The 19,594-nt window shown below is 39.4% G+C and overlaps 1 protein-coding gene across 1 annotated transcript in view; it reads left to right on the forward strand.

The window, feature by feature from the left end:
* Positions 1 to 19,594, forward strand: part of ANTXR2 (ANTXR cell adhesion molecule 2) — a gene marked incomplete at both ends in the record, with an annotated part of 117,664 nt that overhangs the window by 13,469 nt on the left and 84,601 nt on the right. The window contains 5 exons of the mRNA XM_080344362.1: positions 251 to 358; positions 460 to 528; positions 1,432 to 1,512; positions 14,953 to 15,013; positions 16,099 to 16,194. Of these exons, the coding sequence (XP_080200488.1) occupies positions 251 to 358; positions 460 to 528; positions 1,432 to 1,512; positions 14,953 to 15,013; positions 16,099 to 16,194 (415 nt within the window). The remainder of the gene's footprint in view (positions 1 to 250; positions 359 to 459; positions 529 to 1,431; positions 1,513 to 14,952; positions 15,014 to 16,098; positions 16,195 to 19,594) is intronic.

Here is a 19,594-nt window from a genome sequence, read left to right on the forward strand (position 1 = left end):
CCTGAAATAATCAAGTGTTTCCAGGGGTTGATCAGTTAGTGACCCCAGCACTTCGGAGGTGGGCTGACCACTGACTGGAAAATACTGTTACTGTTAGTAAAGAGTAAAAGAGAGGCAGAAGATTGTCACAAGAGATGGGTTTGAAGATGAGACTTCAGCATTGTTTCAGATACTATGTTCGCTTAGAAGAAGTATTTTGGTTAAAAGTTCAAGTGTAATTTTAAGCTGGGTAAATATTTTCTGTTTTCAGGCCAATGTGCAAATTGCGAAGCAAGGAGCCTCAAGGTTTTCTAGTATCATCATTGCATTGACAGATGGCAAGCTAGATGGTCAGATTCCCTTGTATGCAGAGAAAGAGGTAAGTGCTAGATGTAAATAAATGCATGTTATATTCTGAAAAGTTTGTGTGCTGTCTATTGAATGAAAAAATTCTTATTCCTCTGTTCTACTCTGGGGCAGGCAAAGAAATCCAGAGAGCTGGGAGCTAGAGTGTACTGTGTTGGCGTCCTTGATTTTGTACAAGAACAGGTAAGAACATTAGCATTTTAGACTACTAGACAGTATCTTGTCAGGGTTTTATACAGTTAATGTTAAATAATATAAAAATTAATTTTACTTACATTAGGCACTGAGGCTTAGGAAGCAGACACTCAGATGTGTACATGGACATAAATAGAATGTGTGTCACCTTCATTGCTGAGAAGACCCACAGGAAATACCCTTGCTGACTGGTAGCTGCCAGCAGTAAAGGATGCAGGCAAAACCACTTTCATTAAGGTGGTGACTAAATTAGGCTACAGGTCGCATTAACAGAATAGTTATAAACAAACTTCAAGCAGAGTATATAACAACCTTGGGATAAGAAGGGTCCATGTCTTTCATTGCCTGACAGTTCTTCCAGAGCTGCTGTGTCCTAATCGGGGATGTAGCTACTCTTGTACTGGGAAAGTGACTTAAATGGAGAAGTATACAGAAGACTTGTTAGTATACAAGGGCCATAGAAAGGCTTTTTAATGGAAGGCACAGCAAATAGGGAAGGTAATTCTGGAAACTGCTACAAAATCACTGCCAAGATACAGGCTCTGAAAGGTTTATTTCATGTGGTGGTTTGACATGATGGCTATCCACTATACCATTTTGTTAGCTGCATTAGGTTGTAGTTAAGTCCTCCCATTTAGAATTATAGAATAGTTTAGAAGGGACCTTTAAAGGTCATCTAGTCTAACCCCACCCTGTAATGAGCAGGGACATCTGCAAATTTGTTTTAGAAGACACGTAGTTAGCTGTGAGGGAACTAAAAAAATTCCTTCTCTTTGCCAAGTTGATGGGAGTTGTTTTTAGACAGCCATTTACATTTTAAGGCTGAAAAGCAGTGTGATGTATTTAATTTGCCAAATGACTCACGTGTTTGCATGTGTTCTCTCTCCAAAGCTTGAAAAAATTGCTGACACGAAAGAGCAAGTCTTTCCTGTCACTGGAGGATTCCAAGCACTTAAGGGGATAATCAATTCTGTGAGTATCAGGCAATAAGCTTAACATTTCCTCAAGACTATGGCATAGTCTCCAATCCCACTTGCTTTTTCAGGCAGAATTGGTTCTCCTTATCTCAGAGATGCAGCTCTGTAAATTAACATTTCCTGCCACTCCTGCAATTATTGATGCTCAAACCTTGTATGGAGTTTGAGGACTCCATACAAGTGCAGTGAGCTTGTGGGAGTTGCATTGAGGAATGGCTGCTATAGTTTTGGTTTAAAACAAATTGAGACACCGAAAGAGAGTTGAGAACAACTGGTTAAAATCATTAGGAATGGGTGAAATTTATGAATTTCTCAAATCTTCCCGTACAGAGAAGCATTTTGAATACATATTTGACTTTAAACACTTGTTTTCCCAGTAAGTGGTAAGTTGCAGTTCCTTGTTTTCAGCGTACCATGAGAAAGTCCCATCAGTGAGATGGGGCTATTCAACTGATTACTGTTATTTTCAAGAAGGGGTCAGAGCAAGAGGAACATTTTGGTTCTGATCAGTGCAAGACAGTATTTTAGCTGTGTGTCAAGATGGCACATTTGCTTGTGGAGACCTAATTTATTTGCTTCATCTTAAACTAAACACTATGTGTTTTATGGGAAGTTAAGAGTGCTGCTGCTGCATGTAAGCACCACAGGAAAAAAGCTTACTGTTAAATGTCAAGGCAAAACCAATAATGAAATCCTTTTTTTCTGAGAGAGATCCCATTACAATTAATCCCCCCCCGCCTTTTTTTTTTTTTTTCAAATAAAGGATACTACTCTCATACAGGATATTATGCAGTCATGAATTTATCATTTCACTTCAATAGTGTGTTTTGTGTAATGTCATAATTAAGCAACTTATTTTCCTTCTCATACCTTAAAATAAATATATTTTCAGAAGCTTCCTTGAACATTCTAAAGAAATATAATCAACCTTTTCATGCAGTAACATTTATTTTCCTGAAAAGATAGTACAGCCCACGTGGTACTCCTTTTAAAAAATCTCATTCTGTGCCATTTCAAAGACTTAAAAGAACTGGTTATTCTGCCAGTGTCAAGTGATGCAACGCTGAAGTCACTAGTGATAGACTTATTTAAAAAGAGCTGAATGTTTAACCCCTGACTGATTATGTTAACTTTCCAAGGATACTACATTTCAAAATCTCTATGTCAAGACAGAACTAGATAAAGGCATGAAGACATTTGCCTTTGGAGTTTTCCTTTCCTACAAAGGTCACTGACCTGCAGTTTGGCCCCTTCCAACACCTCAGGTTTCTCCACTCTTCTTGCTCTTTGATGAAGCAGCAGGAGCACAATCGCTTGAGATTTCTGAAGAGCTCAGCTTAAGGAGTCTGTAAGTCAAACATACAGAAGATTGGCAGATCTTGTAGGCTGTCCCACTATCCCCCATTCTTGGCCAAGGTATTTTTGGGCAGTCTTTGGCTAGTAGCAGTGCCAGTCTGCCTCTTTCGTACCTCCAGAAGCTTTCAAGCACCTTCACTTTTTTTTTGTGGACAGAGTAGGGGAAACATTTCTGATAAGATTTGGCAGATGGTGTTTGCACAAGCCTCAATCCAGCTTCTTCTGGCACTTGTGAAAAACATGAGTATAACAGTCCCAGATTTGTGCATATCAGAGCTGTAGCACAAGAAAAGACACACATAATAGCAGCCCTTTGTTTTAAGATAACATCTTAGCACTGACAGGAACTGTACAGAAAAAGCAAACTTTAACTATACTATTCTACAGCTTAAATGTGTTGTCGTCTTTAACTATGACTGAACTCCTGAATTGTTTAGGGTTTTATTTAATGACTGCAGATGGAATAGACATTTTAACACGTGGCTTACTGCATATTTCAGTCCATAAAAGTACTCTTATTATGTGGCTGTTAGGGCTGTGGAAAAAGTTTTTGCTGAGAAATAAAAGAGCATGAGAAAGCCTTTTCTGATAGGAAACTGTCTTCAGTCTTACCTGTGTCACTCTCACTTGATGGGATAAAGGATCAAACAAAATCAGTTAGTGCTAGTGATTTCATAGCTCTTGGGAGCTTTTAGGGGCTTGAATATTGTTTACAGCTTCCTGCAAAGCACTGTCTAACTAGAGCTTCATTTAGCTGTCCAGGCATTTGAAACTCTCCTTTTCTCTTCTCTAGTAAGCATCCATAAAGGTATTTGGTGGAAGCAATGGGAGAATGATACCCTGCCAGCATTCTTGTTTTACCACTGAGCATGGACAGAAGTATCCATAAATAGTCTCTTTCTTTCTGTCTTTCTTCTTTAAATGCATATGTGGTGGCTGTATTAATGTGATCTTTTTGTATGCTGTAGTTATAACTCAATTTTCTTTGAAAGGGTTTTGACTGATTATGACAATTCATTCTCATTGCATTATAAAATTGATAAGCAGATCTAATTGAACATGAAACAGGTTTCCTTTTCATTCATCATTATAAATCCATTTCAGTTTGCAAGTTAGCTAGAGAATACAGACTCAGAGAGACACTCTGTCATTAAAGGGAAACCTATTTTCAAAACAGATAAAAATGAAATACCTACATCACAAACATGCAGAGGTATTGCTTAAAAGGTGGTGTGAAAGGTGCAGCTGCTCAAAGCCTTTGCTGCATTTGTCTCTACTGGACTCAGCTGTGAAATGTTTTGGCTGCTACATTGTTACACTTGCAGCAAATTCTGCCAGAGGCAAGCAGTTAATTGATTGATGGCAGAAAAAGTGATGAGCTTCTTGGTAGAGTATCTGTTAATACCTGCTTCTGCAGTCGTTTGAGGTCTAAGCAATTACTGCAGTTTATTTTCTTTGGACATTTTAACTGTGTTTAACTGTGGCCATGGATTAACATTCAAAAGACTTGGAGATTAGCATTTACAGAAAACCTGTAAATGCTAAATTTCAATGTTGAAAAGCTTGCATTGTGTTTTCACCTCCTTACTTCAGATAAAATCCCAGTGAATTTAGTAAGGATTTAAGCACCACCATGTTGTGTTGTGTTTCTGTTGAATAATATCAACTAACAATATAAAACTCTGTGCTGTCTTCTCTAGAGGCCACTGTTTTATGAACTTTCCAGCTCTTCTGGCATTGCTAATATCTAACTTTACAAAGTAGCAACTGAACAGCATTGTCAGAGTAAATAAATATAAGCAGAAGTCTAAAGCTTAAAAGAAAAATGCTGAAGGCAAGTTATTATGCTATCAGGAATGGTTTACTGATGTAGTTTGGCTGATAATTACATGGAGTGTGGCCTCATGAGCAAGCCATAGCAGTGTGAACTGTAAAGGTTTTGGAGTGCACAATTTACGTAGTATGAAACTGTCACATAGTGATATAAGAAAATGAAATACATTCTTTTTTCCCCTTCCTTTCCTACATAGGATTTTTTTCCTCTCCCCATTTGATAAAGAACTATTTGGGAATTTATCATTTACATTGTTAGATTGTTAGTCCATCTGTCGTAACCAATATAGCACCTTCCTACCTGGCTTTGTGGGTCATGAGGCTGCACATCTCTTGATACAAGAATACTGAGCTGTAAGCAGTCTGTAAGCAAGCTAACTCAAGAGTGCCTCACTTGTGTCTAACTATAGGTGGTCCTGATCCAATGCTTTCATCAGGAGAAACTGTGGAGACTTTATACTCATTAAATTGCTCAGTCTGAGACACAATTTCTCAGGCATCAGGTAAACTCTAGAACCAGTATTGGACTCTGTTAAGGAGGGGAGCAGGGGAAGTTTGTAGAAGCAGATAATGTTGCTGTTCGGAACACTGCTTATTTTAACTGTTTGATCACTTATGAAACTGTGACTGGAAGAATAATGAGAAGAAGCCATTAAATTAAGGAGCTGGGAGCCAAGGTGCTGCTACCACATAACTCAAACACATGGAGCCTTTAGACAAGACAATATGCCTCTACTCCATTGTTGGAGTTGTTTTCTAGTGCCCTGCCTGCTTGTCTGCCCTAGCCCAATTTGATTAACATGAGACTGTATCTTTCATAAGGCAAAAGTTTCTATAATGTTCCCAAAACACTCTACTGTAAATCAGTATGTTGTTTTATTTCCAATTTTTTCTGCAATTTTCTCATGTTTTGCCTGCTTTGATGGCATGTTTCTGTGCATGGGGTTTGCACAGCTCAGCAAATATGAATGGCTTTTGTGTGCCATGTTCTGAAAAACAAAACCAGTGAAAGATCCCTGCTTCCCCTTTTGCTTAAGTGAACACAAATCCTACTGATTTGTGAGTGAAAGTTGTCCGCTTGTCTCTGCAGGCAAGGCTCCTGCCTTTTAAAGTTACATTAATGGAACTCACTTCAGTAACATCATTAGAGCATGTGACAGTTCTAAGTAGACTTAAACACATTTTTATACTAAAGTGAGTTGGCAGCACTTAATACGGGAAGTTAAAATATATGTTGCACTTAAGGAACCCCACAAAAACTTATCAGATAAGACTTCAGGAACTGATACATGCAAACTTGAGAGGAAGTAGTCAGTTTAAAAACAAAAATTTTAGTCCAGAATTGTTTTATCTTTAATTGTTACAAAATTTCTTAAGAATTCTACCTCAAAAGGAATAGAAAGAGAAATAGAATTATAAAGCGCTCTTTTTGCTTATTTTACAAGTCCTCAGTTTTGAACTGGTCATTTTATGTGGGAAAACCACCCTTAAACATACTGGAAAAAAAATGATTGAGGCGTGTAAGCTGAGCAGTTGCATCACCTAGAGTATTTTTACATTGTTCTTTGGAATCTAAATTGTCTCCAAGTTGGTTGAGCATATCAGGGAAAAACCTCAACCCTTAGCATAAAGTTTTAAGTTTGTCCAGAAAAAAATGCAAATTCATAGATAATATTGCAACAAAATAAGAGACTCATTGAGTCTGGGATCTCAGTGTATGCATGAAGAGACAGAACACAGTAGAACAAGTTACTAATTGCCTGTGAACAGTCCCCCTGCAGCTGTACCTTGACTACTGTGTTCAGCTCTACAGATCTCAGTCCAGAAATGGTATTCACAAAAATTGGAGGAAGGTTAGCTAACTGGCCAGCTACAATAGTGAAAGGGACAGTATGACAGAAAGGAATGATTCCTGAAAGAACAGAGTAATACATGCATCAGTAGTTCTTTTCTCAGGCTGAGCTTTTTTTTTTTTTTTTTTTTTTCTTGGGGGGGCGGGGTGTGTGTTTGAAAATGCTTGCACTGAAATTAATAGCACCACTTGCTTCATGGTACCTTACCCTACATGATCAGATATCTCAGTATCTACTCATGTATCCATCTCTTGGTGAAAGGGTAACCTGGGGGAGAAGAGACCTCAGTGTTTGTAGGGTGCAAACTCCAAGGCTGAAGTGGAGTTACTTAGAAGCATAAAATGAGCATACCTAGGAATAGTAAAATTGAACAAAGGATTAAAAGCATCCACGGTCCTTTAAGAAAATATATTCATAACGTACCCAGCGGCAGAGTCTTGCTAAAGTGATCTAAGCAGGTAGTGCTGTAAAAATCTTACTGCCTAATTGTAAAAATTAATTCCAGTAAAATTCTTGTTGATGATAGAGGGAAGTCTGCTCTGATAGTAAAGAACAGTCGGCAAAATCCCTTGAGAATTGAGATTCATTTGAGCAATGGTGAAGGATATCTATTGAATATAGAGAGAGTTTCCATGTCAGGTAGATGATACCTGTATCAATCATTGTACGTGACAATACATTCCTACCTTTGAGTTAGATGGATTGATGACAAGCCAGATCAGTGGGGGCCGAAATGAAGCACTGCATAAAATGTATGTGATAGTGTCACGCTCAACAGCTCTCAATGCCTAGCTAGTCACTTATCTTCAATGTGGTGATAGTCACTGTCACAACACTTGTACCCTGATACTTCAGCAGAAAGTGGAGCCACATAGCCTGTTGACAAGACTTGATGTAAAGCAGGCCTGTATCTATAGGCCTTACAGTCTAACAAAAAGTCAGCAGGGAGAGAGGCACAGAGAGAGAAGTAAGTGACCCATGTTGGACAGTGAGTTGGTGCCAGAGCAGGGAAAAGAACAAAACCTAGCAAGTGGTAGTCAGTTGTGTTGAGGTAGGCAAGAGCTGTTTCAAATTAAGAACAATTTTAAGCTTTTGGGTTTGTAAAATTTACTGCAATGACTTTACAAAAATATGTTCCAGTCTCTCTACATCAATTTTTGACATTGCACTAGGGTGACAGTAAATTACTAAACTTGTAGGAGTCTATCAACATTTCCCACTGTTACCTGCTTTAAGGCAACAAGACAGGTTGGCAGAGTTCATATTTATGGAGAATGGGAAGCTTAACAACTGCAACACTTAGTGCACCAATGTTAAGACGTTCTGGTAAATGCACAGTATCTCTAATGTGAATGTTTACCGAGCCACTTGTATCTAAACTCCTTGTGTCTCACTGGCCAAGTTGCAAGCAACTTGATTATTGAGTAGTAATCAGGGACTAAATGATTTTCAAGTAGTCAATATTTTTGCCCTGAGCCAGCCCAGCTCACTGGAGCTGAAATTCCTCCCTAGTCTACCTTGCTTAGAGCATGTCGAGACTGCTCCCCCTTTTTTCCTTAAATTATGTCCCTCAGCTGCAGATGAGGGAAGAAGGGTCAGGCAACTACTGCATGCTCTTAAGATTTTTTCAAGAGAAAAATCAGCTTAAACAGTTCATTATCAATTATACATCAACTTAATTGGATCATTTCCTGTAGGAAGAAAATATGCTCAGTTTATGCACTGGGAATCCAGGAAGTGAACTATTAAACATTTAAGGAGGTGGGGGGGAAGAGAAATGCAACAAGTTATCATTAAAAGAATTATTCCGATTAAATCAATCATCTTTAATCCCCTTGGATGGTCTAATAATCAAGCTGCACTGGGTGCAAGGTTTAGAACTAACATTGTGCTATGTTTTCCATGTGATTGAGACTGAGTAGATAGTTTTGGGAATTACTGCATGTAGTTGTTAAAAGGAATCAATGGCCTGGAATAGAATGCTTTCTGCTCTACCCTTCACTGCTGTGCAGCCCTTAATTTGACATTCTCTGACATATTACAAACCATATAATGTTCTCCTGGAGAACAGAGCTTGATAAGCCAGCAACATGACTGACATGGTTCCAGTTTGTGTGAGCATGCATGTGCCTTCTGATCTGGATTTGACTTGTCAGTTATCCCTGCATGGCTATCAGTTCTATTACATAAGAGATGCTGTAAAACTTGCTTAAAATGAAGCACTCCCAAGTCCAATTGAAATCTAGTATTTCCTTGGTGATAAGTTTCTTCAAGCCAGATTTTCCTTACTAATCAAAAAAAAAAAAAAAAAAAAAAAAAAAAAGGCAAGCTAAATAGCCCAAACAACTTTTTCCTGTTACAGAAAATAATAGTTTCTCTTGATTCTTATTTATATTACTAGATAAATAATGGGTTTAGGGTTGTTTTTAATAATTTGGGGGTAAAGGTTCTGATGCTGTTAAAATACACATCTCTTATGACCCACAGTCTTGTCATCTACATGTAGTTTACTCAGTGACTGCAAATGAGGTACTGCTTAGACATTGTATAATTGGAATATTCTCACTAACCTGACACTGCACCAGGCTTTTCTCTGGTGGTTATTTTATGCAAGACCATATGTCTCAGGGATTTTTTTTTTTTTTTTCATTTGGATAGGGGACAGGATACCAACCTTCCCCCCACCTCCTTTACCCTTGCTCGTTATCTAAGGCATTGCTGAGCAGTGTCAGGACATAGGCTGAAACTGGCAGCAAGTTGTAGTTAAGAGCACAGATGTTTGGCAGCTAATAGAGGTGAATCCCATTAGGAACTGCTGTAGTTCCTTTGCCTGGAATTTGATGGAGAGAAACATCAAAACAGAGTTTCCTATGAAAGCATGTGTTTCATTCCAAGTTATCTTGAATTGTTTTCTGTTTAGTGTGAGGTGGTCCTGTTGCATTATTGTTTTCCTCACAGATGAGCACTGTGGGGAAAAAAAAAAAAAGGTAAATTATAGGTCTTGCTTTAACACCGTAGAGACACGTGATGTGGGACTGACTCATACATGTAGTATGGAATTTCATTTTGCATATGGATCCTTTTTTTAAAAAAAAACCAAACAAACTGCATTAAGTTCAGATTATAATGTGACAGACCTTATGACACTATCTGAAATAACACAAGATTTTCCTTTGGAAACAAGTCATTACCTTCAAAGAGTTTAAACATTAATTAATAAATGGAGAAGGTGGCCTGTCTAGAACCTAGGGTGTGCTGTGAAGGTGCTTCTGAGTTAAGGATAATCAAGTGTAATTGATGAAATCAAGGGCTCTACTTATATTCATTTTCTCTTGTATTCTGCTCCAGGTCTTTGTATTTAAAGCCTAACTCTACCACAGTATAAGGGGACACAACTTGTAATGATATTGGCATACAAACAGCCTAAGTTTTTCACCACCTTGATTTTGCACATGTTCATTTTTACATGCTATAAGGTTCAATGAATGCAGTATGAAAAATACTGATCTGTGGACACTTAGCATTTCATTCTCCAGAACAAAAACAACAAATGGGTCCATTACACCCATTAAACACCTCTTGCTTTACTTTAATTTCCCTTTTACTGCCTCAGCAATAGTGGGGAAAAAGTTGTAAGATACATGAAAAAAAAAAAAGAGGAATAGAGCTGCCAACAGTACTGCTAAATGACTCATAGAAAAACAAAACACATGGAAACATGAGTTAAGCCCAGTCCTAATTCAGCCAATCAGCACAAATGAAAGCAAAATCATTTTAGAAACTAAACTAAGCACCTGTGTAAACTCAGTTTTGATAGGTTTTGCTTGACTCACTCCAGCCAGATAGGCTACTAGCCCAACCTAGCTCAAAATGACTAAAACAAACAATAGTACAACACTGTTTTCACTAAACATTCTTCTGAAGAGTTTTACAACTTCACACTGGGATGAAGCTCGACAAGATATCAATTTACCAGAGAAGGGACTAACTCAAGAACATTGTTCCACAGCATCATTAGGATAAGGGACAACAGGCATAGACTGAAGCATAGAAGGTTCCATCTGAATATGAGGAAAAACTTCTTTCCTTTGAGGGTGACAGAGCCCTGACACAGGCTGCCCAGAGAGGTTGTGGACTCTCCTCTGGAGACATTCAAAACCCACTTGGACACATTCTTGTGCAATCTGCTCTGGTGAACCTACTTTAGCAGGTGAGTTGGACTAGATGATCTCCAGAGGTCCCTTCCAACCCCAACCATTCTGTGATCAGACAATTTCATGTGGCTCTAACCCAGAGTTTCCACACCCCGCATAGACACACTGCTACAACTATGAGCTCAAGCAGCTCAGTTCCTGCCTACCACCTAAACAGATGCTCCCAAGCCCCAGTTGTACCCGTGTGTGCCATTCCCTGATTAGCACTTAGTGGGAGATAAAAAGTGTAGGCAATCCCTAATCAGGAAACAGCTGACAGAACTTGAATATTACAGCAGGCAATTAAAAGAGACTTGGTCTACATGCACAGATTCAACTGAGACTAGTAATGCTAAAAGTAGTTTTAAATGCTCTTATGTTACCAGGGCCCTCTCAGACACTGTTTGCAAGTTAGCTGTAGTGTGTAATAGAGCCATCTTCCCTTCCTGCCCCCTTCTTTCAGTACATTTTATCAAATGAAGTATCTGTGTTCTGCAGTCACTATTATAGGCTTGTAGGTAGCTAACTTGTGTATATTTACCACTTATCTTGATAAAGGGCAGAATTAAAGCTCTTCCTGATGTAGGTTTCGTGGTTAACTGAGGCGCTTGGCACTTAGAAAAAGCACATCCTCTCTGTGTGTCAAACTAAAACATAGCTTCTCCAGTTTTAATTATGTTTGTAGTTTGCCATGGTTCCTAGATGTGCTCTCCTCACGGCTAGCTGAATGTATTTTTCTTACTAGGTGTTTCGTTTATAGCATCCCTAGAGAAAATGATAAATCCCACATTTGGAAGGGAGTGACAAAAGGGAGTGGAAGTCTCCAGAAAAGCCACTGTTTTGAGTTTGTGTTTAAACTAGCATTTAAGGCTTTTTTAGTGCTGTTTTGCCATGTTTCTGAATTGTACAGCATACATTTTGCAGTGAGTGTATGCATGACTGGCTGGCAGTGTATCAATAGGCAGTGCTCCAGGCACAAACTCAAGAGTGCAATGAGCAGGAGCTAATACTGCTGTAAATATATTTTTGCACACAAACTGTGGAAGCGATTATATTGCTCTGTCAGCATGTTTGTCACATGTCTTGCCATAAGTGAGTATAGCAAAGAAGATTATTTTTTAAAGGTGAACATTTTCTTCCTCTTTAGGATGCATTTGTTTTATTGTAGTACATACCATTTTGTTTACGGAACTGTATTGTCTTCCCCTGTAAAGAGTCAAGCCAGCTTGATTTGGGATTGGCTTCCAATGAACAATGATGTAAACAAATAGGAGTATGTTTGAAAGTGAACTGTAGGGTGTAAAGGTCACCAGTGACTCTGCAAATACTTAGTTCTTCTCAGTTATTAATAGCATGCCAAGTCTGATAAAAATGTGTCAGAGCTCTCTTCACCTAGCAGTTTATGATTATCCTAATCCTTTTACCAGAAAGCAAACACACATCCCTATACAATTTTCTAGATTCAGAACAGTAGACTTAAAAGTTGTTATAGTGATTCAATAAATAATCCAGCTGTGCTGATGACCTGCCCCAAATTCTGAACTCAGTGTACAGTTTCAGGGAGGAACAGATGTCATAGGAGTTATGATTTATGGTGCTGACTGCTGCCAAAAAGTTTTGAACTGCATACTGGGGCTAAGCAAAATCAAATGGTGCTGTGAAACAAACTGACACTTAGCGTATTTTGTTAATTGTTGATGTACAGTTGGGTTGCTCATGGCTTCTTACTAGTACATTGTTCTCACAGTTTCTTGGAACATGAAATTCATTAAAGTGCTGGAAGGAAAAGTTGTTGTTTTAGCCTGCATATAACACTATACCGCATGGTACAGCTCTGTTCCACAGTTATGTTCTATGTGTATGGTAGTCAAAAAACTTTAAAAGCTGCAGGAGCCATACTGCTTTACTGTTCAAATTCTAACAACTTTTAAGAAGCAGTAGCAAGAGTGAAAAGTGAGGCAAAGCAGAGCTGGGCCCAGTTTGTGTAAAGTTAAAGAGGCACTGGAAAATGCAGAAGGCACATTTTCTATGGGAAAAAAAATGTTTGCATAAAGCAATGGCAAGATTAATGACACAGCAAAATTCATAAACAGAAGTGGAGTTTGCAAAGACTATAAACCACTAGTAAGTCTTACGCCATCTCATTACTTGGCTGCCTTTTTGTAACTTATTGCAGGTAGATCTGCCTTTTGTATGCTAGTGTAATTATTTGTGTAGGTGCTTTGTTTCTGCAGCTTAAATCTAACAAAACTAGAACCTGTTTTTCAATTCAGACACCTAAAGGTTATAAACTGACAACATTTCTGTAAAATATCACTAATTGAATTAAATGTTTATAAAAGATGAAAATGCTAAACCACTTATATAGGAAGTGGGCTGTGAAGATTATGCAAGCCTTTGGGAACCTTCTAGTGGGAAGTGTGTGGAAATACACGCCACTTACAAAGACTGATATGGATTTTAAGTACTACTTAACAACCAGGTTGCTCAGAAATAAATTTTTTAGGTTAAAAGTGGTCTCAAACTGAAAAGTTGATGAAGTGGATGGACTTCTTACAAGCATTTTAGGAAAAATTTACATGTGTTGTACTTGTTTGTGCCCAAGGAAGATTAAACTTCCCTTGAACACAAACTGTCTGTGCCTTGTAAACCTCTGAAATTGCTCAAGAGATGGAGATACATGACAGTAGGACAGTGTAGGATTTAAATAAAAAACCTGAACCAGCTAGCTGGTTCAAGAGCTAAACAGTTCCAGTTTTGATTGCTGCATACTTCACTGCTGTTAGTGAGCTAGTAGAAAGCATTTGACAGTAATAGTTCATTGAGAGTCCTCTAAAGAACCGAGCCTCTGAAAACTGTGTGTGTGCCAGACTTTACAGGACTGTTGTGCAAGGAAGATGAATCTAATTTTCTGTATGGAACATCAAAGCCTTGATCCAGCAAGGGACATCTTTAACTGTAAGCCAGGATCTCATCCCACCATATTGAACAGAATATTCATGTGGTTAAAGTTACACATGCAGTTAAAGAATGCAATAGCTGGCTCACAGACAGAATTGGGCAGCCCAGCAGCTGATTTACAAGTGACCTTTTTAGAAAGCTTGTATGGCCAAATAGCATCCCAGCCTACATCAGTGAGTTTACATCAAAGATGACTCTGCTTTTGAGTGCCCATGGGATATCTCAGATGCCTTTATTCTCATAACTTATGCTCTCGGAAGTATTCTGAAATGATTAACGAGAGAGGGGGATTAACATTTCAGTGATATTAATAGGTATCACAGCTCCTTCCTGGACAACAATAACAAGGGAAACATGGGGCCCCACTGTGGGACAGACATTCTAGCAGTGGGAGGAGTATGACCTCACAATCAGATTCCAGCAATAGTTGTAGTCAGACAAGCTTGACCCATTCCTCCTGAGAAGCACCGTTTTAGCCTGAAAAATGGTCTGCAGTTATCAACACCTGGGTGCTATTTATGACTCTGTTTAAGTGTCCATGAATAACTTGATCACTTGATGTGTTTGTAAATGATAAAATGTGACTTGGCTGAAACTAAAGGCTAGTGTCTGGGACCTTGTAAGTACAAATAGTTCAAAGGTGTCTAGTGTGTCTAGTTGCTCATTCACCTGTAAGAGTATTGATTTGTCCCAGCCTTTTAGAAGAATATTCCCTGAATGGCTGGAGAATCAAAGCAGGCTGACTGGTATAGCAGTTAAAAAACCCATCCAGCATGAGGTGTTCCTGTTGTGCTTTATGCAGAGCAGGATGCCAGCACTTGGAATAATTTGCACTTGGTTTGACCCACAGATTGTTGGAAGACCGCTTTTGACTGGATTAGATTTTGGATCACACTCCTTGTGACTAATTTTTGGCTTAAATTTTAGGATTGGGGTTCATGGAAAATTCAGGTTAGGAATCCTGGCAGAAATTTAAAGGCCAAAATCAGACATTAGTATGTTTTGAAGACTGTCCTAGATTTAACCAACTAATCCAAGTATTAAGAATTATTAGGAGACTGTGCAGGTGTACAGAAGCTTTACGTGGTCAAGGCAATGTCTTACATTCACACTTAGGCAAATCAAGCCTGTAGTTGTGCATGTGCATCTTATAGAGACAAGAGCTTGTTTTAAAATAATATTCCTCACTGAAACAACACTCTGAAGCCTATTTATGACTAGTTTCCTCCTTTGCAATAGGTTTTGAAGCAATCATGCACTGAGATTTTGTATTTGGAGCCATCCAGTGTCTGTGTGGGAGGTAAGTTTTTATAATTCAAAAATATTCAGTTATGGGTCTACAATTTCCATATTTTACCCAAGGGAAAACCCTACAGGTCTCTAGAATAAAACACCTCTATCTAAAAAAATCCTGAAGGAGTTAAGATCGATCAGATCCTTCTCTGTTGAATCACTTTTCTCCTCAGCTGTCTTCCAGGGCCTACTTTCATAATTTAGGTAACTCATGTAAAAGTATGAGGGACATGTATCTGACATTCTCCCACTAGTCATGCTATGCACTTGCCCTTGTATTCAAAGCTATGATATTTATTCTCTGACACTTACATACTGTTTTACCTGTGGTCACTGAGTTAAGTTCTGGGAATCTTGTTAACATATAAACCCTGCCCTGAATCTGTGGAGTGTAAGCAGTAAACATTTGATGGCATTTTTGAGCAGCAAGCATCACACATTTATTAAGTAGAAGAGGTGCACAAAATTTCAAGGGCTTGTCTTCTTCCTGGGTTTCACAACCCACACATAATTTGAGACCAACTGAAATAAGGTAGTTGCAAAATCTCCTTATTTTGGTGTTTTTATAAAAACAGGGATCATCTCAATGAAATCAGTGGCCTTGGTAAACAAAATGTTTTCACTCCTCCTCTGCACAATTCACAAATACTGTGGCCCTTATGCAACTTCCAGAAAAACAGTACTGAGAAGGAATGTTTTCTTCATTTGGCACTTTAAGTGGTCCTGATCCAAATTTGGGGACTTGTCTTGTTATGAGACCCAGATTTCTCATTTGTCACAGTAATCAGTGAGAAACTCTTTTTTACTGTGCAACTGAGACCCAAGGAATCCACTTACCCTGATCCTGTTGATCGTCAGAATCAACTTCCATTCTAATAGTGCCGCCTCAGTGATAAAAATTTGGGAACAAATCTTTGATTTTCCTATAGTGACCTAACTGAAGAATTTAGTACCAGAGGTCAATTAAAAAGGTGACCTAAGTTTGAAGCATTACTACATTGTGTTTAATTTATTGCAGGCTGTATTCTTCTTGTAAAACTTATTGCATTGCACTAAAGACTAGTGATTTTTTTGTTCTGATTTTCTCTCCAGAGGAGTTTCAAGTTGTTCTTAGAGGAAGCGCTTTAACCCTTGGTGGAAAAACTGATGGTATAACTTGTACCTATAAATTGAATGGAACTACAATTCGTAAGTATTGAAGCTGGAGATGATCTACCTTTATATTTCCTAATAAGTGAATTATTTTCTTCTAGTTACCTCATTTAATTAAAATCTACAAAGAAAACTATGAAAGACCAGGAAAAGAGGAAAGCTCTGAGGATTACTAAGAGGATGCAAATTATTTCACATCTTGCTCAGTGGTTTGAATTGGCTACCAATTGCCATTAGCTATAAACTGTGACTGGTGTTTGGCAGCCTAGCTGGCTGTGTGAATTAGCATGGTGATAATTGTCTAGCTCCCAATGTTAAATAAGCAGATGAAAAACCCCCATAACTGCAGAACGTACCAACTAGGTGCCCCTTCTTGTAAGAAGACCCAGACCAAGACACAGGCCCTCTTCATGATCCCAAAAGGCACTATTTTCCAAAGTGCACTTTTTATCTCAGAGCATCCATGCCCATTCTGTCTGGTGTACCAGGTATGTAGCCATTGTGCTGTTGGTCTCAGGGGCATAGCAGGACATGGGGGCCCCTCCATGACATGGAGTCCTTTCCCTGGAGCTCCTGCTACAGCATAGAGAGAATAAGGCCAAGTCAGAACAGTTGTTACTATTTTATTCCTGTATTTTGATGTGGTTCATCAGCTCAGTGTCCCAAGCAGCACTTTGCTCCAGGAACGAGTCTCACTGTAACCAGATGCCTAACTGGACTCTATTTTCCTGACCGGAGGAAAGGAAATCTGTTTCCAAGTGACCATGGCATCTTTTACAGGCACTTTCCCTGTAGTTGTTTTTTTTTTTTTTTTTTTTTTTTTTTGGCGGGGGGTGGTCCAGTTGAGTGGTTTTGATTTTTAATTATTAGTAATCACCATTGGCCAGATGTTACAATCCTTAGTTCTCCCTTTGTCAAACTATAAGTGTCATTGAAGAAATTTTTCTGAGTGGAAGGCTGCAGAAGTTAGAAAAGCTCTGAAAATAATTGAGATGTAGTGCAGACTATTTTCTTCTGATTAAGTAAGTATGCTCGTGGAGAATTTAACTTCCAGCCAAATATTCAGAACTTAGTCTTCTCTTGCTTAGTGTACTAACTCACAGCATGGCAGATGAAACATCATGCCAGAATTTGGATTAGTCTCCTTTTGCTGCCCTGTTCACTGAACTGGCACAAGGTAGATGATGGTGGAAAAAGTGCCATTAATGAAAACATCTGGCATTTTTTATATCCAGAAACTAAACTGGATGGCTTGTATAAGTACATCCAAAGTTCTTGTTCTAACCAGTATCCCTTAGAAACAAGCCAGACTGGAAAATAAAAAAGTGGACCTGTAGGGGGGGAAAAAAAAAAGCCTCTCCCCTCCTCCCCAGATACTAGAATGTCCTGAGTTGGAACGGACCCACAAGGATCATCAAGTCCAACTCCTGTCCCTGCATAGGAAAACCCCACAGTTCACACCATATGTCTGAGGGCGTTGTCCAGTCTCTTCTTGAATATTGACAGGCTTGGGGCCATGACTACCTTCCTGGGGAGCCTGTTCCAGTGCTCCATTACCCTCTGGGTAAAGAACCTTTTTCTAATGTCCAAGCTAAACCACCTCTGGTACATCTTCCTGCCATTCCTTCAGGTTCTGTCATTGGTTGCCAAAGAGAAGAGCTGGCAATGCTGTGCTTGGTGCACCCCAGGACATTACAAACCTGAGCTGGCTCTGCCCAAGTTGCTCCTGGTGTGCAGAGAGTAGGGAGGGCAATGCAAAACTCAGGTCCACCCACCTGGGTCCAGATCATCTAGTGTTGCTACTGAATTAACAAGCCCAGGTAAAGTGGCATGGCTATGCTGTCAGCAATCCCGTGCTGTATGGACCAGCCAGCCTAGCACCCAGCTAGCTCAGTCTTCCCCGCGCCGTGCACTGGTTGCATGGGAAATATGCCTTTGGACACCTTAGCCTCAGGTCAAGACCAAATCCCAGCCCCTCCTGCTAAATGCATTCACATAGCTGGCTGAGGTAGTCCTTGCTATGCCCTTCCCAGCAGGATTCGAGTGATCTTCAGAGGAGCAGCAGCTCCACAGCACCCTCAGCCCCCACTGCTGCCGGTACCTACTGGCCTGATAAGCAGGAAGAGTTCTGCACAGTCCATGCCTGTAGGTGGTCTGGTATCACTAGGAAAGAAGGTCCCTCTGGGGACAGCAGCTGGCAGGATGTACACATCCTCCTTGTATTCCCAGTTCCTGCACATCCCAAATGTATCCAGGGGCTGGGATTATACCAACAGGAGGCAAGAAAAACAAAGCAGTACGCCTCCCCCTGCCCCCCAAAAAAACGAAAACAAAACAAGCCCAACCAAACACCACAAACCCCAAAAGTCTATTTTTTCCCTACCTAATGTCTGATTTTTATATTAGCATGCCCTAAATTCCTACCCAGTTGAACATGTGCTTCCAGTTTCTTTCTTACTCTGGATATCATATATGCTTGAATGGGCTGCCAATTTCTCCTGCCTGTTATATATCTAAAATAATTTGAAAGAGTAACAGAATAGCACAGTAGCTCTAGACAAAGGCAACCTATGTAAAGAAGTTCTGCTTGTATAAATTTCCCTCCAGTTTCAATTAAAATTGTCACCTTTGTTTCCTATGTTAAACTACAGCTTGCTTATTTACACTTGTTTTGTAAAATAGCTTTATAAAGCTAGAATTTGAAATGTTGTAAACTTACTGCTGCAGTTGCATATTTATTATCATGTACATTTCTTACTTGGAGAAGTGGGGAAACAGACTAGTTAAGTTCCAGGTAAATAAAATTAGTTTCCCACTATCTAGGGTACATAGCTACATGACCTGAAGTTAATCAGAACTCTAATTTCAGTTTAAGTGTCTGGTTTACAAGTCATCAGGACTCCTCAGTTCTATTTCTGCTTTGTTCCTGACTTCTTGTTTACCACGAGCAGTCACTCCTCTACACCCCAGTCTGTCCATTGGGGAAATGAAAACAATAGCACATACCTTCTTCAAGTGAGTGTTTTGAGGCTTTCATCAGTATGGTTATGTTTGTAGTGGTGTTCATAGCATTCAAGATATCCTGATGTTGTGCATTAAGGTACTGGTGGAGATAGAGACCTACAGAATATGAGAGTTGAGGAGGGATTTAACCATTTTCCATTAGCATCACACATGTAAACTGGTGTTGTGCAGTTTTTTCTTTTTTCTTTCCTTCTCAAGTATGTTATTACAGAGCTACTACCACTGTCACTGATGGGCTCGGATTTGGCCAGCAGTGGGTCCATCTTGGAGGTGACCATCACTGGCTCTATTGAACACGGGGGAAACTTCTAGCAGCTTCTCACAGAGACCACCCTGTAGCCCCCCCACTACCAAAACCTTGCCATGAAACCCAGTACAGCTGGGCTCTCCAAATCCACTGAGAACAAGAGGC

The sequence above is a fragment of the Nesoenas mayeri genome, assembly GCF_963082525.1.
Source record: "Nesoenas mayeri genome assembly, chromosome: 4".
Taxonomy (NCBI): Eukaryota; Metazoa; Chordata; class Aves; order Columbiformes; family Columbidae; genus Nesoenas; species Nesoenas mayeri.